This window comes from Eretmochelys imbricata, chromosome 16 (genome assembly GCF_965152235.1).
Source record: "Eretmochelys imbricata isolate rEreImb1 chromosome 16, rEreImb1.hap1, whole genome shotgun sequence".
NCBI lineage: Eukaryota > Metazoa > Chordata > Testudines > Cheloniidae > Eretmochelys > Eretmochelys imbricata.
The window spans coordinates 23,477,936-23,501,610 of NC_135587.1; the positions used below are offsets into that span (position 1 = coordinate 23,477,936).

General features: G+C 41.6%; 2 protein-coding genes across 2 annotated transcripts; one reads left to right on the forward strand and one right to left on the reverse strand.

Moving 5' to 3' along the window:
- Window positions 1-755: 755 nt before the first annotated feature.
- On the reverse strand, window positions 756-5,983 carry NDUFA8 (NADH:ubiquinone oxidoreductase subunit A8). The gene is made up of 4 exons (XM_077836044.1): window positions 5,826-5,983; window positions 4,730-4,893; window positions 2,306-2,471; window positions 756-999 (listed from the first exon to the last, which is right to left on the reverse strand). Exons 1-4 carry the CDS (start codon window positions 5,874-5,876, stop codon window positions 862-864), a joined length of 519 nt encoding a protein of 172 aa, XP_077692170.1. The 5' UTR covers window positions 5,877-5,983; the 3' UTR covers window positions 756-861.
- Window positions 5,984-6,181: 198 nt separating this feature from the next.
- On the forward strand, window positions 6,182-22,300 carry MORN5 (MORN repeat containing 5). Its single transcript, XM_077836209.1, has 5 exons — window positions 6,182-6,228; window positions 7,672-7,819; window positions 8,384-8,495; window positions 9,443-9,574; window positions 22,221-22,300. Exons 1-5 carry the CDS (start codon window positions 6,182-6,184, stop codon window positions 22,298-22,300), a joined length of 519 nt encoding a protein of 172 aa, XP_077692335.1.
- Window positions 22,301-23,675: the final 1,375 nt, after the last annotated feature.

The window sequence follows — 23,675 nt, forward strand, 5'->3', positions numbered from 1 at the left end:
TACACTCTCCCCAGTGAAAGAGAGCTGATGAAGGATGGAAACAACTAAAACAACATACATGAGACATGACCAGTCACTTGTGAATTTAAATACACACGCCTTGATATCTCAAATAATACTGAATTTCTAACCAGCAATCTAGGAAGCATGGACTAACTACTTGAAAAAAATAATTTATGTATCAAATCCCAAATTTGAGGTTGAGTCACCAGTTTTTACCTCTGCAGATTAGTCACCTTCATAAGAGGTTTGTTGGAACCACCACATAGACACACACGCAGAGATCATCAGTAGCTTTGTGAATCTAAATTGGTGACCTGTTAGGCTCCTATCTGGCTTGTTTGAACTGGAATCTCATAAGAAAGGAGGTTTGTTGGAAAGAAGATGGATACTTGGAGGCACAAGTATATAAACCACTAATGCAAATTCTGGAAATCTGAACAGTGAAGAGCCGGCTCGATTCATTTTGCATTCTCCCATTTTTTTTTTTTTTTAATATTTAGTAAGAATATAATAAAAGAACTGGACCATACTTACATACACTGTTTGGCAAATCTTGGCATAAATCTTATATTCTCGTTGCTGAATAACTGACTTTAGCGACAGAACTGACTGTGTTAAGTGGCTAAAAGGACATCATCTTTTAAGGCCATAAAATTCTAAAAAGCATTTTAAAAGGCAAAAAAACCACAACAGTAGAGGGGACACTGTTCCTGAGCTCCTGTGATGTATATACAAAAGTCTACCACGCCAGGTGAATTATGGGTTTTTTAATCATTAACGATTGCACCCAATACACATTGGACAAGATAATTTACATTTGCAAAGAACAGAGCTTACTATAGAGTTGTCGATCCCATTTTACCAGTTCCAGAAAAAAAGCCTGCTGCCATATTTAGCAGGCTTCAAATCTCCTTCAATGGGCGGACTTGGCTCTGGTCTTGGTCTGGAATGATAGACATTCTCAGGGATAGGTCGGTCTGTCTGCACTTTTGTGACCTGGAAGGAAAAGTAGTACACTGGAATTTTTCTTGTAGTATTTAATAGACAAAACTACACTAAGCCAATAGCTTGGAGGAGAAACAATACATGTGGCTTTAATGCGTCATGCAGCAGAAAAAGAAACCATCCATTAGTAGAATTAATCAAATGCTTACTAATGCAGCACATATTGCTTGAAGACTCTGCAAGTATTTAGTAGGGCACCTTATAGTTAAGTGGGCCAAATGATTCACAGTGATAGACTGCCACAGATACATAGGGTACATTAAGGAAAGGACTCGGACACATTTCTATAATCTAGATTAGGATAAGAAAAGCAGGAAGGAGTGAAATCAAAGAGTGGTCAGGGAAGAGTAAGATAAAGCAAAAACAGTACAATAATACGGTCACTTAGGAGAACAACGCATGTGTCAAGGGTCACACAATTTTTTAAGAGGGGAACGCTAATAAAACAGACAGAAGAATCTGGCCATCCAGTTAAGGAAGAGCTGAAAGAGTGTCATGCAGTACACTGGAACATTTTTTCCATTATATTGAACTGACAAATGGAACACTGGTACATGAGAAAGGAAAGCTGAATTCAAGACAATATGAAAGCTACATAGGGATCTAGAACCGGAATTGTCCTCCTGGGTCGTCTAGTCCAGTCCCTTGCTACACCTATTAAACCAGAAATAAATCCACTGTTACAGTGGAGAAGTTATGAACTCTGCGCTGTATTTATTGCAACACAACTTTCACACAGAATATCCTAAAATGCTTTACAGAACTAAACGTAACAGCTGATTAAAAATAGTAGATAGAAAGAGATGAGGCATACGCAACAGAAAGATGTTTTTCAGACTAGATCTGAAATGAGATGGAGAAATACAGGGGGGTTATCCCAGATCACAAGCATTGCAGAGGAGGTTCTTGTATCAAAAGTGCTGAGACTGTGTTCACCTGGAAATCTAGTCTGTTTAAAAACAGTTAAAAGTAGTTTAAAATATTATGCATGAAGAGTGGGAAGATGTGAAGCAAAGTGGAACAAGTACATAGAATACTTTCAAAATGTAGCAGCACAATTCTGAACTAGTTTCTCAAATAAATGAGAAGCAGTAGATACACTTCAAGATTACAGTAAAGGGGACCATATAGGACCTGGGTGGATAAGGTGATGAATCTGTGGGTCTCTGTGAACATCAGAACACCAGCAGCACTCTGTACACGCTGGGTAACAGGGACTTTAGGAGGTCAGAGAGAAGGGAGCTGAAATAACCAGTAAAAAAGGAGATGAAGACATGGAACAGGATTTCCTAATTACCTTAGACAGCTCTCCCAGATCAGGTCTCACCCAGCCCAAGTTCTCCAGCACACAATTATCAAATGCCAGCTGCTGTTTTCGGCAACGACGAAGCTCTTGAAGGTTGGTATAATCAATACAAGTCCAGTACTCAGTAAAAGGTTCTGCACAGTGTGCCTTAATCTTCCTATAAAACAAAGGAAACGACAAGGTGTTATTTTGGAAAAGACAAGGTAGCTTATAAGAGCTACATTTGCAAAGCTGGTACTCTCCCATTCACTCCAGCCCAAAATGCATGAACCAATTTCCATTTGGTTGCCATTCAGTAGTTATTTGCAAAGTTTAATTTCCAGATGGTATTCATAAAATTGTTAAAGCCTGGTAATTTTGAAAGAAATAGATAAAAGAAAGATAAGCAATAAATAAAAAAATTATGACACATATGCATGGCATTTCACAGAATACTACTACGCCCTGTCAAGAAGAGCTTACAGTCTAAGCATATGAATTTATAATTCCACACTGATCTCAATACAGGTCTGTATTACCCTTTAAATAACTACAACACAATGATTAATATCAGGTTTCAGAGTAACAGCCGTGTTAGTCTGTATTCGCAAAAAGAAAAGGAGTACTTGTGGCACCTTAGTCATTAATATGACTGTTAAGCTCAGCAGCTTTCAGACAACATTCTTACATCTCACTTAGTGCATGCTTATTTTAATAATATAATGTGAATGCTCTGTTTATGATACTTAACTGCTTCCAACTAGTTAGATTTTTTATTTTTTTTTTTTTTGAGCTTAGTAAGACACATCCGCTTAAGGTCTATTATTAAGGCTGCGGGTCTGTCATGGAGGTCACAGATTCCGTGACCGTCCATGACCTCCGTAATTTTTGCCATGGCTGGTGCTGGCTCAGGGGCTGCCCGAGCTCGGCAACCCCTGGGCCAGCAGCAGCAGTTTGGGTGTGTGGGAAGGGGCTTGGAGCAGGGGGTTGGGGAATGCCTGGGGACACTTACCTAGGGATGGGGAGCTCCCCGGATGGCTCCCACTGGCATGGCCCCCCCTGCAGCTCATAGGCGGCAGATGGGGCTCCGCGTTGCACACTGCCCACGCCTGCAGGCCCCATCCCCGCAGCTCCCATTGGCTTCGGTTACCAGCCAACGGAAGCTGTGGCAGCCGGCACTTGTGGCGGGAGCAGCAGAGCCCCTGCCTCTGCCGCCTAGGAGCTGCAGGGACACGGAGCAGGATAGGAAGCCCCTGCCAGCCCACGTCCCCTTCAGTACCTGTGGGGGTCCCGGGCCACATCCCCCAGCACCCACGGACTGCCCCCCCACCCCCCAGAATACCCGTGGCCCCCTGCCCAAATTTTAGTCAGGGCAGGTATTTTTAATAAAAGTCATGGACAGGTCACAATTCTGTGAATTTTTGTTTACAACCTGTGACCTATTCATGGTTTTTACTAAAAATACCCGTGACTAAAACATAGCCTTATCTATTATTAATATTTGTAGTGCAATAGCACCCGGGGGCCTCAATTAGGATCGAGCCTCACCTTGCTGGGTGCTATACAAACACATACAAAGAGGTGCTCTGCCTCTAAGACTATGATCCTCCAAACATTTCTACACATATGATTTCAGTCATGTGAGGAAAGTTTTGTATTTATTTAAATGTTTGCATCATTGTGCCCCAAGATGATAAAAGATGGGGAAAGCAACTCACAAAACAAGTCTGACATTTTTAAAAGTATAGTCACAAGTTACTGAAGCCCAGATACTCCTGATCACCATCTTCAGACTTTCAAACAAAGCCAACTTGCCTTGAGGCTGAGCGCAAGCAAGAGAAGTCAATATAACAGAAAGAGTGTGGGTCACTGTTTTATGAACAACTGAAAACTATTGAATACTTTGCCTTCCAACTAGCAGAGGAAGTAGTCTCCACCACTGACATGCTCCACTGAGGAAGCACTGCCTCCAACCCTCAGGAGTTCAAGTCTAGGGAACAGCAACAGCACCTCAACAAAAGTTTAAGAATACCATGATCATCTTAGCTATAACTAAAGAAAGTTGTTATTGTAGTGCTTGTGTAAATGGTAGCACACAGGTAGAAGCTATGCCAGCTGACACTTCAGGACAGATTCTCTCCTCCTATGTAAATACCTTAAGCAGACAGGTAGCAACATACAGCACATGCTCACTTCATCACCATACTCTTTTGAAGCACTAATTAAAAATAAAAAGTGTGTGTATTGTGTCAAAGTGCTGAAGCATGAAATATATATTTAATTTTAATACTTTCATCTTGGTTTTGATAGGGACCATGTATACTACAGGCTACACTCAAGTAAAAATCTCATTGACTTCAATGTGAGTTTTGCCTAAATAAGATCTGCAGCATCCAGCCCTAAAACTGAATTTGAAAAGCCACCTGAGACTCTTACCTGAAAAACTCCAGTGCACACTGATTGACTTGCTTTCCTTCCTTTAAGCATTTCCGGGGGTCCTTCTCCTCCCAGCGGCACAGCATGAACTCCTTGTTGGGCTTGTCACACTGCGAGCCATAGTGATGGGCTGCAGCTTTCAGCACAGAGGAGCTGACGCTTACCTGAGGCATTGGGGGAGGAACGTAAGAACAGCCACACTGGGTCAGACCCAAGGTCCATCCAGCCCAGCATCCTGTCTACCGACAGTGGCCAATGCCAGGTGCCCCAGAGGGAGTGAACCTAACAGGTAACGATCTAGTGATCTCTCTCCTGCCATCCATCTCCACCCTCTGACAAGCAGAGGAGAGGGACACCATTCCTTACCCTTCCTGGCTAATAGCTATTAATGCAACTAACCTCCATGAATTTGTCCAGTTCCCTTCACAACCTCCTCAGGCCAGGAGTTCCACAGGTTGACTGTGCGCTGAGTGAAGAAGAACTTCCTTTTGTTTGTTTTAAGCCCTACTACCCATTAATTTCATTGGGTGGCCCCTCGTTCTTATATTACGGGAACAAGTAAATAACTTTTCCTTATTCACTTTCTCCAAGCCACCACTCGTGATTTTACAGACCTCTGTCATACCCCCCTCCCCCCCTTAGTCTCCTCTTTTCCAAGCTGAAAAGTCCCGGCCTCTTTAACCTCTCCTCCTAGGGGACCCGTCCCAAACCCCTCATCATTTTCGTTGCCCTTCTCTGACCCTTTCCCAATGCCCGTGTCTCTTTTCCGAGGCGAGGGGAGCACGTCGGTACGCGGCACTCAAGAGGCGGGCGTGCCGTGGCTGTAGCGAGGGGCAGCGAGACGGAGAGGAAGACGGGGGCTGCCCCTTCCCCCGTGTCAGGCCCAGGGTCGGGCCCCTCACGACGCACCCGGCCGCTGGAACTCGGGCCCAGATTTACGCAGCCGCGGAAGGGTTTCGGGTCCCCCGCGCGCTCGGCGTCCGCTCTAGGGCAAGTTCCGCCGCCGGGAACCCCCACAGCCTGGGCCCGTCCGGTGCTCGAGCCCCGGGGGGGGCGGGGGCGGCCAAGGGGTCCCCGGAGCGGGCACAGCTCTCACCTCCGGCACCTCGAGTTCCTCCAGCGAGGGCACCTCCAGCGAGCCCGGCATGGCGCCAGCCCGCGCCCGCGGCCCGGTCTCCTTGAGCTCCCCTTCGGCGCCCGCCCGGTACGGACGGCAGGCCCCACGCCACTGCGCGTGCGCCACCAGGTCTCACGGAACTCGTGCGCATGCGCCACCGACGAGCGAGCGAGCGAGCGAGAAGCGGGTCAGCGGCGCGTCGACTACGCAGGGGGCGGGGCTTGTTCTCTGTCCCCGCCTGACAGAGAACTGATGCCCCGCCTTCCGGCTTGTTACCATGGTGACAGTTTGCTGCCCAGCCCAGCCCAGGGCAGGACGCATCCCGGGCGGGCCCCATGGAGGTCACGGGCAGCACCTACCTCGGAGACTATGTGCATGGCAGGTGGGGGCTGGGGCTGAGGGGGGAGGGGCAGCCTTGGGGAACGGGGGGACAGGGCTGGGCCATCACCCCCCAGTGCTGGGCCATTGCACTTGTGTGAAATGCAGGGTATGAAAATTCCCCAGCGTGAACAATCTTAGGCAGTGGAAATCTCTGGGTGTGAAAACCCCCAAGTGGGAAAGCTCCGAGATGCACTGTCCTTGCACACCCACTTGCTTGTGCCCACAGAATTGCAGGAGTGGAAGTACAAGACTGCGTTAGGACCTCTTTGGAAATTGGGACCTTTTAATGCGAGAGAGGCACAGCCCAGGATGGGGAGTGAAGCGTAGCTGCGGTCTCATCCTGCTCCTGAAACAGCTTCCAGTGGCCTTGGGCAAGTCACTTAGGGCCAGATTTCTAACGGTGTTTTGGCACCTAGAGGTGCACATAGGCCTAGTGGGATCTTCAAAAGTGCCCCATCGTCTGTCTCCCAACTCCCCTTGAGATCAATGGCAGTTAGGCATCTAGGTGTTTTTGAAGATCCCACTGGGCACCCGTGTGCATCTGTGGGAGCCTAAATATCTTTGAAAATCTGGGCCTTAACTTCTCTGCATCACTGTCTGTAAAATGGGACTAAAGTTACCATGCTGGGGGATGTGAGGATAAACCGACTTCATGTTATTCATCACTCAACCACACTGCCTCGCTGGAGACACTGGAGAGTGGAAGAGTCTAGGACATGTCCTATTACTAATTGTAAGTAGCGTACAAATGCTACAGGAAATGATGTTGGTGATTCAGTAGGTTGCACGCGTCCTTCCAAGGCCACAGCCTGCTGATAGAGGGTGCTTTGCTGCTGTCGTCGTCATCACCACATTTTGGATCAGATGTAAACCCAACATCTTATGGTTATTAAAGATCCCATGGCAGATGTTTTGTTTTTTTCAAAATTAGGGGTGTTTGCCCTATTGTCCTGGCCAAATTCTTAAAGGCTGATTCAGTTTTGTCTCCCTAGCATTCCGCTTGTAGTTCCTGTTGCAAAAAGTGTTTTCACATCCTGTCCTAAACTTTTGGGTGATGTTGCTATGGACTGTTAAGCCCCAGAAATGGCTGTGGTTAAATGGTGGGTACATTCATCCCTGTTTGTAAATCCAGTTTGAAATATATTTGGGGGGGTTGTTGGATGAAAGCTGCCTTGTAAATAACAGCCATTATTATCCACCCTTTCTAAGGGTGCTTAAAGATGGTCATCAATTTTCTACAGTTCATAGCTTCTGATTTATATTAATTACTATCAATCTCCCCTTCCTTCAATTTGTTGATTTTTAAAATTATTTTTATAGCTCCCTTCACTTCCCCTCTAAACCAGGTCAATTTTTTAACCAGTAAGGCCTTCTTCGTCAGTTGTTTTGCCTTTTTGGACATCTGGTTAAGTGTTCTTAAACAATTCCTGATTATCATTTACAGGATTGAAGGGAAAGGCCGCTATACTCTCCCAACTGAAACCAAATATAATGGCAAAATGAAAGATGGAATGTTTCATGGCAAAGGAACCTTGTATTTTCCTAATAGAAGCAAATATGAAGGAATCTGGGACTGCGGAATATCGAAAGAGGTATTATATCACTAGTCCTTTAGATGTGATCCTGAAGGCTTAAAAACATAGGAATAGAACACGAGGAGGTTGGAAGTTCACCTATGCCAACCCCTGTGGCAGTCATAGGAAACTGATTGGGTGGGGGTATACCCATCTTATCTAAAGTCTGATCTCTGCTCTGTACTCAAAAGCAAGTTAAAACGCCTTTGCTCCCAAAGGTTACTGCAGATATGCTTTAGGGGAAATTCTCCCTGGTTCAAAGACTGTACATTCAGAAATGTTTGTATCATGAAAGAAATGGAAGCTATCAAACCAGCACCTTTCCCATTTTTCACTCTCAATTTTGGCTTCCCCTATTGCATGTACAATAGCTATTTCCCACTGAACAGGGAAATGATTTGGTTATGGAATGTGGTTCTCATGGATCTGCAGGCATCATTTTCATCTGCACTTAAATGTGGAACAAAACTACATATTATTTATTCTCAGATAACATGCATCCTTGGTAATGGATATAAAAAATTGTTATTCTTCACTCCATTCATCACACTTATTAGTTCGGTACTTGAATTTGTTTTGCAGGGGAAATACACTTTTGCAGATGGTCTTGAATTCAAAGATAAAAAATGGCATTATTGTGATGCCTACGACAGAAGATTTTATACAGAAATCTGTTCCGGTCTAAAACCAGCAGGTACTGAGTTGCATTTGTGTCTGGAAGGATTTAAACCAACAACTATGTTTATTAAGAGAGACTAATTCACCTACATGAGTAACTTGGAGCAGGAACATTCTGGTTTATTTCAGAACTCCATCCACTTGACACTGACAAATGTGGTGAATAGTCTCTTCTTGAGTGATCATGTCATGAGGGCAGGACATTGTAACCTAGCAATTTCTGACATCTGATTAAGCCTTTTATGGGTTTCACATTCACTGCATTCTAGACATATTTTTATTACAGAAAGCTGGGACATAAAACAAAAGAAAATATATTATCTTGCACTCATAATTTTGCATAATGTTCTAAAGCACCTGAAAGAATAACAGAAATCCACAAACAGCATGGTACATGAGATGTGTGGCTTGAAAATGACAAATTTTCAGTGGATACGAAAACATATATTTACTTTATGTCCAGTCTATAAAATGTGTCTGTTAGACACATTTACTAGTTCATCTATGACTAAAAGGTGAAAAAATTATGTGATAATCACTGAATAATATATTGGCATAGTGAACAATGACATGTCTCTTTAAGCCATGGCTAGGCTTTCTTGGACTCATTTTGGAGTTTTCAGTGCATGTTCATAGTATTAGTCTTATGGGCTAAATCACAGGACTGTCAGTAAGAGTAACCAAGATCTCTTCCTTTCTGTGCCAAACATTTTCTCGGTGGGCCACTCTGTGCTTCAGTTTCTCCATCTGCAAAATGGTCATAATAATTACCTGCCATAGGAGTGATGGAAATCTTAATTTAGTAAAGTTTATTAAATGCTTTAAAATCTTGTGATGGAAAGTGTTACAGAGATGTAAAAAATAATATATATTTATTATCATTATTTATTTTGATAAAAGAGTACAGTTGTAAAAAAAATGGGATTTTTTGTTTTTCTAATAAATTATACTGTGTCTTTTCAGGTATCTCTCAGCTTACAAACTTAGATCCTCCCAGAACGATTCCAACAGGCTGTTATGACTGTGGTGATGGATTCTATAATCCTAATACCAGAGTTGTCATTGATTACAAACTCAGGTTTTTGAGGAATGCAGGTATGTGTTTTTTTCATCTTGAAGTTCAGTGTAAGTTGACTTTGTTTCACATACATTCAATCGTGTATGATTATAGCTGACATTTAAAAACCTGTATTCAAGTTCTGCAGCTACTAAGCTAAAATATTTCAAACAACATGGATTGTTTGTATTAATTAGTTAATTCCAAGGAAAGTTGCATAAACCATCCTGCACATGGTTTACAAAATTCTAAGTGATGTTTTCACAGGCACATATGAATAAATGCATTTGATTCATATTTAATAGCTTTTAAACCCAGGAAGACTCATTCTCCATTATGATACCCAGCAAGACAGTGTTTTCAAGATATATATCTATCTTTTCAATGGGCTCAGTCCAGCAAGGTGTCAAGCTCTTTGCCCTGATCAGTTAAGTATATGTTTAACTTCAAGCACAGGGATAGTCCCTTTGATTGCAGTGAGACTGCTCACTTGCTTCAAATTAGGGACATATTTAAGTGCCTTGCTGGATTGTGTCAGTGCTCACACTTGCGAAATCATGTCCTGAGTGCGTTTACAAATCTGGATATAGTGTTGGGGGAGGAGAGCAGGGAAGAGGAGAGACAAAAAGAACTGTAGGTATCATCTGCTACAAAATATATCCTATAGTATTTAGCCTGTTTCATAAAGCCTCAATAAATACTGATTTAGATTATTACAAATGGCACTGATCCAAAATACTAGAGTGGGCCTACTGATGAGTAAGATAAGTAAAATGCTTTCCAAAAACACAGGAACCTGCACAGATTAGTACATGCGGGAACGCCTAGGAATTCAATTTATTGTTTTTTAAATGTATGCTTTGAACTCATTGTCCTTAGCTACATTTATTTCTGTAGCCTACAGATTGTATCAATCGATATTCACTAACATCACATCATAGAATGCAGTCTAACAAGATAATTATAAGTAGAATATGCAGTACATTATTCTGATCTCTTTTATATTAACATTCCTTTGAGAATCCAATACTAGCGTAAAGTTAAATTTGTCAACATGGGTGTGAAGGAGGAATGTATCATGTAGGCCATACCCTTCCTCTAAGAACACGAACACAATTGAAAGATCCAGCACTTGTTCGACATCAGAGGAATGTTGACTTCCCCCAGAGAAATAATTCAGGGCACAAGGCCACTGCAGTTAAAAAAAAAAACAGCTGTAGGAAGAAGAAACTGAGGAAAGAGGTTGGAATGACAGGGAACAGATCCAGAACTATTCCTCTATAGGTTGGTCAGGAAAAAGCAGGAAAACCTCCAGGCTTCTGTCCAAGTCTTGAAAGCATCAAAAGCAGATGGTAGGAAGCATTCAGGAAGCTCTTACAACAGCTTGACAGGTTTAGCCAAATGACACCATCTTCCTCAGGTCTGGGAGTGGGATTTGAGGATACTCCAGCCTTTCACCCTTGTTTGTTGCGAAGCTGCTTGCTTCATTGCTGGTGGAGCTAGCAGGGAAAGGAGGCACTCTGCCTTTGGCACTGACACTCCTGCCAAACAATCAATGAATCAAAACATCTTTCTAGCAAGGAAAAGAGAAGGCTCCATTTGAATTTGTTGCAGGTTGCTTTTCTTTAATGCATGTGTGTACACAGAGTATCATAGAGATTCCTGCCTCAGTTAGCAGGACTTCAGTTTCACAAATATCGAGGGCCTGACGCTCATTTACATTAAGGCCCTTCACTGCCAAGTGGTGCAACGGAGTCCTAGTGTAATTGAGAGCAGGTCCAGTGTGCATAATGAAAGCAATAGTTTCATTTCTCCTAGTGTTACTAGTCACAAGGATTTCAATTTTTTAAAAAAGGTTTGAAATTATTTCTCAGTTTATAAACCTTCCTTGGTGATATACTGAAATTTCTGTAGTCTGTTCATGTGCTTTTTGGATCTTTTCTTTTTACCCCCCAATATCATCTAATACACAAAATTGCAGACATGAAAACACATGCAGAAATACCTATTTGTGAGAAGAAATGGTGTTCACATTTTTCAATCAGTCATTTTGGAGTTAGACCCCTCCTACTGCCACTAAAGGAGTATAGCCTTTGAGAACTCTTACTCATGACCCCATTTTTATTGACTGGCCAATACAAAGACCTGAAGATGAATATCTAGAGTTTTGCATCTTTCAATGAAAAGCATAAAATATGAGATTTTAGATTTGCTGTCAAATGGAGAGCAAATTCCAGGGTTAAAGGAGAGCTATGGCATTCTGGGAGTGTAGACACTAGATGCCATAGTTTTCAAAGAGAAATTACAGTTAGAAGTAGAAGTCATTCCCTGCTGAGGAGGTGGAGTGAAAGGGGATAACTGAGTGTTACTAGCAGTTCTGCCCCACTGATAACAAAACAAAGATGTTTGTGATGTAATATGCTTTCCTTCTGCTTCCGTCCTCCTGATGCTAACTTAACTGGTGCAACCCCTGCTCCTGCTTCTACTAGTCTGAGATGGATTCTGCTTTGCTGCCTGTTCTCCTTGCCCCTCCTCTGGGACTTAGATGGTGAATAAGCCTTGGGGTTGACCCTCTGCATGTGGAATTGTATCTGATGTACCTTTGTCTCTTTATAGAACATTAGAGAGGAGGGCAGAGAGGAGGCAGAGACAAATCCTTCTCTCACTTACACCAGTGTAAATCCAGGGTAGGTTCATTGAAACCAGTAGATTAACTATGGATTCACACATGTGTAACTAAGAGCAGAATTTGGCCAAGAGACTCAAGACAGGTTATTATTTATTGAGAGGAAAGGTTTTTTTAATGCTGGAGTCACAAAGCAGCTAATAAGCAAGTTATGATTTTGACAAGCCTAGCATCTTGTGACTTAAAAGAAAAGTCCCAGAGTGCTCAAATGCGGAGTTTCTGAGTAAATTATTACTATTAGAAGTCAGGAGTATTATTTTATTCTGTAGTTTAAACTGCTGTATTTTTAGAACATCAAGAGTTTATTTACATGTCACTAATATGACTATAGGGAAGGTTGAGATGACACTTTAATTCTAAACCTCAATAATTACATGCTTGCAGCTTCCTCCTAACATTACCCTTGGGACTGAAACTTCTCATGCTTGGTCTGAACGAACCTGGAAGTGAATCATCTTGAAAAATTTGAAGAAATTCCATTTATCCCTTCTGGATCATCCAAGGACAAAATCCATTCAATAATTGTGTAGATGTGTGTGGCTATCCTTCCCTGTCAGTATCTGAGGGAGGCCACGCCCCCACATAGTTGGGCCTCTGTTCAGTCAAGGGTTATTGGAGAATTAGCAATCTCTGAGATGCTGGCCCTCTAAACAGGGCCAGACAGCAAGCCATCTGGGGCTCAGGCTCTCAGGTAGGGCAGGACCACAAATAGTCTTGGGGCTCAGGCCCTCAGGCAGGGGAGCACCAGTCTTGGGGGCTCAGGCCCTTGGGCAGAGTGGAGCACCAAATAGTCTGACATCCTAGCTCTGGCAGACAGCAGACAAACGCAGGCCTCTTGGCCTAAGGTAGGGAGGCTGTCACTCCAGGGGTGGGGTTGGCAGCAGGAGGTAGGGGGACCTGGGCCTACCCTACTCCACCTGGTGCCAGCCTAGGGCCCTAACAGTGGCAGATGGTTCCATCACTGAATCAGCGGGGATCCAGTCAAAACATGCTGACCTGGATTCAGACAACAACACAACTGGACTAAAGTCTGGTGTCTCTAGGCTATTTCCTACACTCCCGTCATTGTGTACCTGTTGCTCAGAGTTATCCTCCATCTCCCTGGGGTATACAGCTAATGGCAGTCCCAAACAGCTCCTCGGTGTTCCTGTCAGCAGGTGGCTCTGGCAGAACCTCCAGGTCCTCGGCGCAATGGAGGTCTCCATCAGGCTTATGTCCCAGCGACGGGTGGGAGACATCTGTGTCCTCCAGCGGCTCTTGCCCAACTGAGCTGCCTTTTATACTTCCTGTCCTGCCCCTCTGCTTCTGGCAGGGCAGGCATGGGTCTCGTGGCTCCACCCACCCAGGGGTAGGCGGGGGTTCTTCCCCATCAGTCTCTGAGGAATGCCGTGCACCCTTCTTGTCTTCAGGAGCTTTGTCTTACAATTTAGATGTGGTGTGTACAGAGTACTCAGTGAGGAATGTGGGCTTTGCTTTGTCTGAAGAAATGTAGTTGAGAAATAAAGCCATAACTATTTGAAAATCATGCGTTACTCATGCACAGTGTATTACTTTCCATACCACTCTTAGCAAGTACCAAATGTGAGCAGGTTGTGTGCTCATTCTCGCAGACAGGGACTCTAGATGACATCAGAATTGGCAGAGGGGCGAGGACTTGGCAATCTTGCAGACCTAGGGAACTTTCTAGATATGAGGCAGCAAGTTAAACTTAAAAACATTACTTGCTGAACATCATTCTCCTCTGCGCTCCTCTGATGTTGTCCATTCTATTGATGTAGGCAGTGGGTGAATGCTCTGATTCCAGACTAGCCCCTAGTCATTGCCTGAGAATCTGAGAACTTTTTTGGCAGATGCCCTTTGCAAAGGTACAGGAAAAGAAAAGCCCTTCACCACAAAATATCCACATAAAGAGAATAATATTTTCATTCTTCGACTGAACTTAGCTTCCTAGTGATTTGAATGTCTACCTATAAGACAAGATTATTTAGTAATTTATATATTTGTTTCTCTTTTATTAGATTTAAGATTCTGAATGTAAATGAGCTCTAGCTCCTGTTTGTTGAAAATCTTAAAAGCTCTTCAAATAATTGTTCTATGGATACTTGTTAAGCTAAAGAAATCAGTTTTGATCGGCAATAAAAGTTCGTGCTATTTCAAGTGCAATGCTACAGCTATTTGCTGTTGTATGTTTAATCATTTTGAATTATATGTCATGTAAAAGATTTTAGCTCTGGGGCAATTGCCAGATGGCTGATTCTGCGTTTCACTACAACAAAAGAAATAATGTTTTTGTAAAGCTCTGAAAAATTGTTGGTAATCAGTATGTTCTTCAAGGACTGGGATCCAGACCTGTTTAGGAAAAAAAAAAAAAGAAAAGCTTTTGCAGAAATTAATTTGAAGTGCTTAGTCTTTACCTCTGGGCTCTGAACAAAACAAATTGTGTCTATTTTTTGTGGATTTTTTTTTTATCAATTTGACAAATCCAGTGAATTTTAAATTTTACATATTTTTGTGACAAATGCAGTTTGTTTGCCATTCATTGATCTCTCTGCTTGGGGCTGGCAAGCTTACTTCTCCTGAAAAACAAGCAAAGACAGGTGAAGAAAAAGTTGTGCTCAGGTCTGTACATACATATAGATACAAGCCTGTAACCCTTGCTCACACAAGTAGTCCTTATGAGCCTGAGTAGCCTATTGCTTTTTTTCCCAAACAGCTAAAACAGTTGTCCTCGTCATCTCCTGCCTTGCCTGCTGCTCACTCCTCTTTCTGAACTATCTGATATTACAGTCTAATCCCACCAAAATGCCATAGCAAAAAGTATCTTACTTGTCGGCCATCTGACCAAGTCGCTCCCCTTGCTTCCCTTGACCTCAAGGTGTTGCTCGATTTTACTCCAAACTGTGCCTTGGATCTTGTCTCCTATTATGTTCCCTGATGTCCCCTTTCCCCACCCTTCTTCTATTCCCACCATTTATCTTCTTCTGTGCTGCCCCATATTCATGCTACTCCCCAATGTCCCACTCCCCCATCTTCCAAAACCCCCACTTCTGTGAAGCCCCCAGATAGAAAATATGGAAAATATTAGATCAACAAGAGGGACAGAATATTTGTTATTATAAACCCCTTCCTCTGAGTCTCCTAGTTCATCTTATCTTCCTGTGACTGTCTTCTAAACTGTAAGCTTTTGGGGGCAGGGCTTGTCTTAAAGTCTGTCTTGTGCAGTGCCTAGCTGATAGACAGCATTTAACAAATAATACAGATCAATTGACTTTCAATGGGATTCCTTACAGGAGTAAGGATTGAGGAATACCACAGTCCCATCTTCTACAATACTAGCAAGAAACTTACCAAGTAACATCTTTATTTAACTCACTTATTTACCTTAGGAACAAACTGCTCTTTGGGTGGTGAGAAGGAACCCAAACATAAGAGAGCGGGGAGAAGATTGCTGGGATTGATACTGGGGACTGCTGTGGGGCCAAGTCAGGGGGGCTGAATGGGAAGACTGAAGGAGGGGAGGAATTCAGTGTGTTTAATTTAAAGAGAAAATACCCTAATCTCATAGAATGAAGTGCTGTGTGACTGTCATCACCCTGATCACTTTGGTTGTACCCTTTTCCCCACCCTTCACTGGCTGTTGTCTTTTTAGATTGTATTTTCTGTCGTACAGGGACTGTGTCTTCCCTGTGAAAGCATCTAGCACATTTTGGACATGACTGCAAAATACATACTTATGTCTTCCTAAAGGCTGTGCAAGCTACAGCTATAATTGAGAACTCTATGCTATGTAACCTAGAGAGCATTTTTAAAAATTGAATCTGGCTTCTAAGTTTTACTAGTCAATTTACCCCATTCAAAAAAGCAGTTTATTAACCAGTATGATTAGCCCTCTCTGCTGCAGCTAGCATGGCTAACATGGTGTTAATATTAATACATGCATCACATTACTAAATCACTGCAATCATGTAAACAACTGTAGCCTTTGCTGATATATTGTTCATTGTGGTTTCCTGAGCCTAATATAATTATCGCTTTGAAACCTGTGAAGGTTTAAATTCCAAATAGCAGCATGCCAAGAACAACAACTTTGTTTGTGTGTTAGCCATCCCATTGCGAATCCACTTAGAAAGTTTTGACCCAAACAGTATAGGGGTTTGTGTTCAGCTATACAGTACGTGTGAAAACAAGTTTTGTAGGAGATGGAAAGTTCATTTTGAGGCCATTTTGGATTTACGCAATTAAATGGAAATGGAACGGTGAGAGTTTGCTTGTGGAAGTAAAGGTTAATTGGATACATATTTTCCATTTTCTTGCCAGCACTGATGTTGTTGAAGTTAGGTGTGGTAAGGAAGGGGGTGCTGGAGATTTTGGGGAGAGGCAGTAGATGTGATGGCTGTGATGCTATCACAGATGGCTATAATTGTGGAATGGAAGAACATGATAAACTGCACCATGGATGATGGGAGGAGTCAGGTATGTGAGACAATGAACAGCTGTCGTTATTTACGAAGCACTGAGAATATGCTTGGCACTGACATAGATTAGAAGAAGACATAGTTTCTGTTCCAAGGAGCAGACAATGCAAAGGCCCTCTTTTGCAACCTTTGCTCAAGGCAAAGTAGCTCTTACTTATGCTAGTAGTCACATTAGCTTCAGTGAGACAGCTCTTGTGGGTAAGGATTGCAGGATCAGGCCCTAACACAGATGCAGACAATCACATTCTAACATACGGGATGTTTAAGGGGACAGTGCATGGTTTTCTCCTTGTGAGAATCACCAAGTATTAATGCTGTGGGAGATTATAGAAAGATGCAAATACGGTTTAGCAGAGTGGTGGAGGCCTGTTGTTGGCTTGTAGCAGATTGGAAGGTAGAGTATCACAGTTTGGATGGAAACAAAAAGGCACAGAAATCATTCAAAAGAATCAAATGATGTATTCTAATGGCTCACCTAGCAAGTCCTCAGTTTGCCTCAAGACTTCAACTATATTTGTGCAAATTATTAGATTTCACTAACTTTAGAGTAAGTTATTAAGCAAACTTGGCCTCCTTGGATGTTATCAATGTTTTCATACAAAGCAATGTCCTTTATTTTCAAAATTTGAACATGAAAGTAGCCCATTTTAGCGGAATATATTTCATGAATGTATATTCTACTGATGCTGCTGAAGAAAACGGAGAAAGAATAAACTTTTAAAGATAAATGAGCTGAAATAAAATTCAACACACAATGTGAAGAACCACACACTACCTAATTCTGTCCAGGATGATAATGTACAGTTGATTAAAGAGTTTGTATTTTTTTTTTTTTAAGAAAAATTACTTCTGAAGGTGAAGATGTGCTCAGACAATCATATTAACATATTCAGACAATCGCAATTTGTAAAAACGTAATTACAACAAGCTATCTGGTAGCATTAATCAAATGTCAAGGTTTAATTCCATTTTAAATATTGATGAAATGTGATTCTCCAGTCTAACCCTGGTGTTGCAGGGTTATGGAAGCCGCCAGCGACAGAAAAAGGGGAACGTGTAGTTAACAAGCAGCTGCCACAAAGAAGGATCGGCATCTGTGATTTAAATTGTTAGCTGCACAGTCAGGTAGAGTGTAAAAAGGGTAGTCAAGAGGCTGTTAAGTCCATTGCTGCCAATTATTAACAATCAGGGAGGAGCTTTAAGACTTGTTCAGTACAATAAACCCAGTTTGTCTTGTTTCAGGGGTTACTACTGAAGAGGTTGCAGCTGCACTGATTCAAATAGCCCTAAAACTACAGTAATTATCAACCAGTCTTCTTTAGCGTGGCAAAAGTATGTTTAACCATAGCTTAACTCTTTATGTTCTAATATTTCTCTGCCTCTTTACACATAGCTAATCCCTGGACCCCTTTGGATCTATATTTTTGTGGTTCCTCTAGCTATCCTGAATAGGATCCTTCATTTCCCTTACCTCAGTCTAAGGAATATTTGTGAGGTGCCACTAGTTGGATAATAGTCCTGGAGGTTCCAGATATTTTGGTCAAGGTCCTTCATTGTGGATATGGCGTCCCTGTTTCTTTTTGTGGCTCCCAGTGCATTTTACCTACCTTCCAGGGCTGCAGCCCCATCGAAGACAATGATTAGAAGTCAGTGGGACTGTGAGCGTGAGTGGAGGTTTGCAGACAGCGCCCTGCCAGCTCACTTCCACTTTCTTTTCCACTTGAGTGAGTTCTCAGCTCCGTATGCCGTTTTCAGACAGCTTCTCTTTTTAGTGCAGCTCAGCTGTGAATAAAATGTTAGGAGGCATAAGAAAGGGGATGGAAAATAATACTGAAAATATGCCAGCCTGTGACACACCCTCACCCTAAATAAAATGTTACGTTCTGGTCACCCGCTTTCGGAAAAGAAAGAGGAGGTGTCCGCGGATGAGTGCTGAATGGGGTTAGAAATATAGAAAGGATACCATGGTTTTGTTTGGAGAGGAGACAAAGAAGAGAGGGACATGATAGAGGTATACAAAATAATGACGTATAGGTAAAGTAGATCAGTTGCGCCTATATATCCCTTTCCCGTAATGCAAAGCATGGAGACATGCAATGAAAATGAAAGGCCGCCAACTTAAACTATCCAAAGAAATGCTTTTCTATACCGTGCCTACTTAACTGGGTGAACTTATTGCCACAAGATGTTATTGCAGTCAAAATCTTAGGAGGATTCTAGGTATAAGTCAATTGCTAAATGAGAGTGGGTAGGAAGATGCTTTCCCTGTGTACATATTATTGCAAATTCTTCACTATGAGGTTTCTTGCGTCTGCCTTGAAGCAGCTGATACAGGCCACTGTCAGAGACTAAAACCTGGATTTGTAGCTCTTTGGGGCATGGACCATCTTTTTGTTCTTTGTTTGTACAGCACCTTGAACAAAGGGGGTCCTGGGCCATGACTTGGGTTCCTAGACACCACAGTAATACAGATAATAATAAATGGATCACAGGTCAGATCCAGTGGGGTAATTGCTATATTCCTCTAAATGAAGCAGAGGGTGCCCTAAGGTAGGACAATGTGCTGTAGTCCCTTCACCAGACAAGCTCTTCTTTCTATTCAAAGTGTAAATTGGTAATAACTGACTCCATTGGGACATCTCCTTACAATTCAGTCTTTGTGAAAATTGTACTTAGTCTTTATCAATGCTTATTTGCTGATACTTACTGTGCACAGAATCAGATGGCTGCATGAGCTGAGCTATGGTGGTGCTGGGCCTGGAGGAGAGACTAAAATCCTTAGAAGAAAAGACTTATGTGCATGTTGTTTATTGAAAAATAAGTTTCCTTCTGCATCAAGCTGGATGGACCAGGCTCCTGTTGAAAACTCATTAACTGAAGTCAAAAACGTCTTGTGCCTTTCATATTGGTCAGCTGAGCAGCAGAATTACATGACCAATGCAGATTCGTTACCAGGAAGGCAGTTTGCTCACTTCATGCAACTCTCCTAAACAATATGATCTTTATCAAAGGAAGCAATGGATACAGGAGGTGTTTAGCAAGTGGAGTTTTTGATTGATTTCCTCATTTTGACAGAAACAGACAATTTCATTTCTTGCAGTTATTACAAGTCCAGAGTAACAACTCTTACATTGAGGAGGTTCATAATCATATAGACACTAACAGTCTGCACACTATCTAGCTCATCTAGGTACTTCATGGCCTCCTCTCCATAATATTGGAGCATCTGGAGTGCAGAAATAGAACCTGACATGCAAAATAATCACAGCTTGCACATGATTTATTGATTACTCCCTGTCTTGGGCTCTGGGAGCCTCCCCCCTTGCAGGGTCTCACAGTTTTGACTCCAGCATGAGCCCAAACATCTACACTGCAGTTTTATAGCCCCATGGTCCGAGCCCTGCCAACCCAAGTCAGCTGACCTGAGCTAGCCGGAGGTGTTTTATTGCAGTGTAGACGTACCCATAGGGGCCAACTTTGCAGTCCTACCACAGATTTCAGTGGGATGTGTCCGCCTAAGGACTTCAGTGTCAGACCTTAAACAAATTCAGTGTTTTTTCTCTTCTTTTTAGTCATCCTTTTTAAAAAGTTATTCTGGTGGTGCTTATTTTCTCCTGGCTTATTTCCTTCAAGACAGAAAGAAAGAACACTATAATTGGGTGTTTTATTAATGTTGTACTCATGCCAAGGAATAGAGCAAAAGATGCATCATATACTTGCTGAGGTGGACAGAGAAAGCAATATATCCACTTGGGGTATGTTATGAAAATATCACTGTATCATGCGTTACAGTAGTTAAAGCACATCTACAGACTAAACTAATGAGAGAGATCATGAGCAATACAGCAGTCTTTTCCACAGCCCCCTTCATAGCAGAGTAAGCTTTTACAAAACATCATCCCTGAGTGTGGAATTGTGAGAGAGGTGACAAGCTCAAATAACTGCTGTGTGTATAAATTAGTAACTGTGTGCAGAAGAGTAACACACAGTAGTGTGCTCTTGGGGAAAACCTCCTCTGATTCACAAGCATTGCTGACTGCTGTTTGTAGAGGGTTTTGTGACAAGTGCCACCGTTTAGACTTGGGACAAAAGCTTGGGCATATGCTTTGGTTAAGTGTACATTCACTGGTGCTGTAGCAGGGCTCAGCATGAGCAGCACCCCCAGGCCGTGAGTGTCTGCACTTGTTCCACTTGACCATGAATGAAAAAAGATGCTAAGATGGCAGAGAAAATAGGAAAGGGAAACAGAAAAAGGAAAAGACGAGCAGATAGGGTTTGATTTAAAGCCCACTGAAGGCAATGGGTCTTAAGAACAAACTTAAGTTTTTAGTAACGGGGCACCTCTTTGCCATATACCCTTTGTTTGCTTCTCTCCTTGTTAGACCAGCACAGCTGCATTTATATGACTTTTTAAACTTAAAGGTTGCTATATAAACATAATAAAGGCCCAACGCATAAGCAGAAGTCTCCCTTCAGAAGTTGATTCCTCACTAGCACTGTGTTTCTTTTTTTAAAAATATCTGACAAGGTCAGTATGTTCTCTTTCAGGTAAGCATTGCTGATTACATTGCTACAAAATCCTTGACATTTGGAACTAGGTTGGTTAGAAGCACAAATTGCAAACATTGATCGGAATTTGTAAAGATGACAGTAAACAGAAGTAGCTCTGCTACAGTATGTTTCATTTGAATAAGAAAATAGATACTGGTACTCTTTAAAGCGATATAATTAATATTTTTATCTGATCACCAACACAAGTAAAAGCCTATCAAACAAGTTTTTCAGACAGGCTGTTTTTAGTCCCTTCAACTGACAGACCCTAACTACTTATGTTTATCAAGTTATACTTTTCTGTAATTATTCGAAATATTTCTATTCACACTTTGCTGGATAGGTGTTTTCTCCAAATTGCCTTTTGGGTTTTCACTTTTCACCTTGTCTCTCTCTGAGAGATAACAACATGACAGACATTGAATAATTTTGGGAGATGCAGAAGATTGTCTAAAGTACTTCCATCAGCTTGTTGCTATCTGTTGTAGTGTGGCATTTTTGTATAATAATGTTGGAAGAAGAGTGTAAAAAAAAAAAAATTCAAACAAACCGGGGCTTTGACTCTGGACTTTTCACCAACTGCAATTTTCATAAACTGACACCAACATCGATAAAGTTTTAGATCCTCATTATTGGTACTGGTATCACACTGTAAATGAGCATGAGACCAGAAATTATACTATATACAAGGAAGTGTTACAATTTTTTGCATGAGTTCCAAACAGTTAATTTGATCAGATAGCCTAATGATCAGATCTATTACCATAAAACCGGTGTTGCTTCCTTCTGTTATATATGTTTGAATCTTGGCAAATGCCAACAAAACTGTACACAGGATCTGTTGGCTAAGCAAGAAGTATTTTAAGAATACATTTATTCCTCAAAGAAAATTGCCTGTCTGATCTGGACTCCTCTATGCAAAGAGCAGGTCTGAATCTGTAAGATTTGACAATTTCTTTTTCTCCCTTTCAGATGATGATGAACATGAATGGATCATTCGCACCTGCCGGAAAGGCTGGGATGAAATAACTGGATATAAACCTAAACACTGAACACAGCTTTAGCTTCTACCCTGATTTTGGAAAACATAATTTGATTCATCCTTAAGTCTGAATGTCTTTGTGGATTTAGATCAGTCCCTACCATTATGTGAATGTAGTTTTGTAGCCTTTGTTAGCATAATAAAATTGGAACCATCATTTAATTAACTACGTTCACATGAAGCCATGGAAATAAGCTTACTATACTTATCCTAATATTCCTGAGAGGTGTGCAGTGTAGTAGGATCAATATATACACATTATTAAGCTTCAACATACAAAACAATGTACTAAAGAGACTGCCTCAAATTCAGTGCTGAAGGCATTCAGCTCTAGCTTAGCATTATTTCCCCAAGTCCCAGTTAGCTGTCCTGGTGTATTTCTTTATCCTTCTTTTGCTCACTACTTTGATATTGACTGATCATTGTAATAACATACACCAGTTATTCTTTAACCACTGGTTTTCTAACTAGGAAATTATATCCATTTACCAGGAACATTTGTTGAACTCTCCTTTAACAAAATAATAAAAGAGAAAAACTGGGTGGGTTGCTGTTTGATTAGTAAGCCAGAAAATAATTTTAAAAATCAAATGGAATTACATCATTTTCTTGATGTAAGTGCCAGCACTTCTACTTGCATGAACTTTATTTATTACACAAATCAGACATTTACAAAGCACAACATTAAAAGTATGTAACAAAACAGACATTGGTTTTACAAAAAAGTGCTTACAATTTAGTTTTTGTTTTTTCAATAAATACTAGTCTTGACTGTCCACTCATTCAAAAGGATTTTTTTAACCATTGTAGCCAAGACATGTAATCGCAACATGCTACAACAAAATGATCTGCTTTTGAAATAAAATTATGAGAAGTGTGTATAGTTGGCCTCATATTACAAGGTCTGAATAGATCAGTGACAGCAGTAGTGCAGGATTTAGCCCCCACCCGAGTATTACGTTGTGCAAGCATCATTAGCTAGGGCACTGGAGTTAACCAACATGAGCCAAAAATCAACAAAATGTTTTGGGAATTAAATTTTAACACACTCCATTTTCAGTCCCTCCTCCCATCAGATTTATTTATCGTATTAAATTCTAGTGGAAAGTTCATCTTTCACTGGCTAACCTCATTGGGTGGGTCTATAACATTTTTTGTAAATAGCCATTGGAATATTGTAATACACAGAGTCTGCAGCACTGCACCGTAACCCATTTGGCAATTACTGAATAACCTAAGTAAAGGAGAAGGATTTAAAAAAAAAAAAAATCTATAGACAGGAGATGAATGCGAATGACCTGAGATAAGGTTTTGTTCAATGGCAACAGTCAATGTGAAATGCATTGTGAAACAAAGTATTGAATAAATTAGAGTATTTCTTACAT

Bases quoted from the DNA above. Each gene is read 5' to 3' on its own strand.
- NDUFA8 (XM_077836044.1), bottom strand. From the start codon at position 5,876: ATGCCGGGCTCGCTGGAGGTGCCCTCGCTGGAGGAACTCGAGGTGCCG. The intron at 2,472-4,729 runs GTAAGAGTCTCA...TTTGTTTTATAG, and splicing joins TGTGCACTGGAGTTTTTCAG to GAAGATTAAGGCACACTGTG. The intron at 1,000-2,305 runs GTAATTAGGAAA...TTTTCCTTCCAG, and splicing joins ATCTGGGAGAGCTGTCTAAG to GTCACAAAAGTGCAGACAGA.
- MORN5 (XM_077836209.1), top strand. From the start codon at position 6,182: ATGGAGGTCACGGGCAGCACCTACCTCGGAGACTATGTGCATGGCAG. The intron at 7,820-8,383 runs GTATTATATCAC...TTTGTTTTGCAG, and splicing joins ACTGCGGAATATCGAAAGAG to GGGAAATACACTTTTGCAGA. The intron at 8,496-9,442 runs GTACTGAGTTGC...GTGTCTTTTCAG, and splicing joins TTCCGGTCTAAAACCAGCAG to GTATCTCTCAGCTTACAAAC.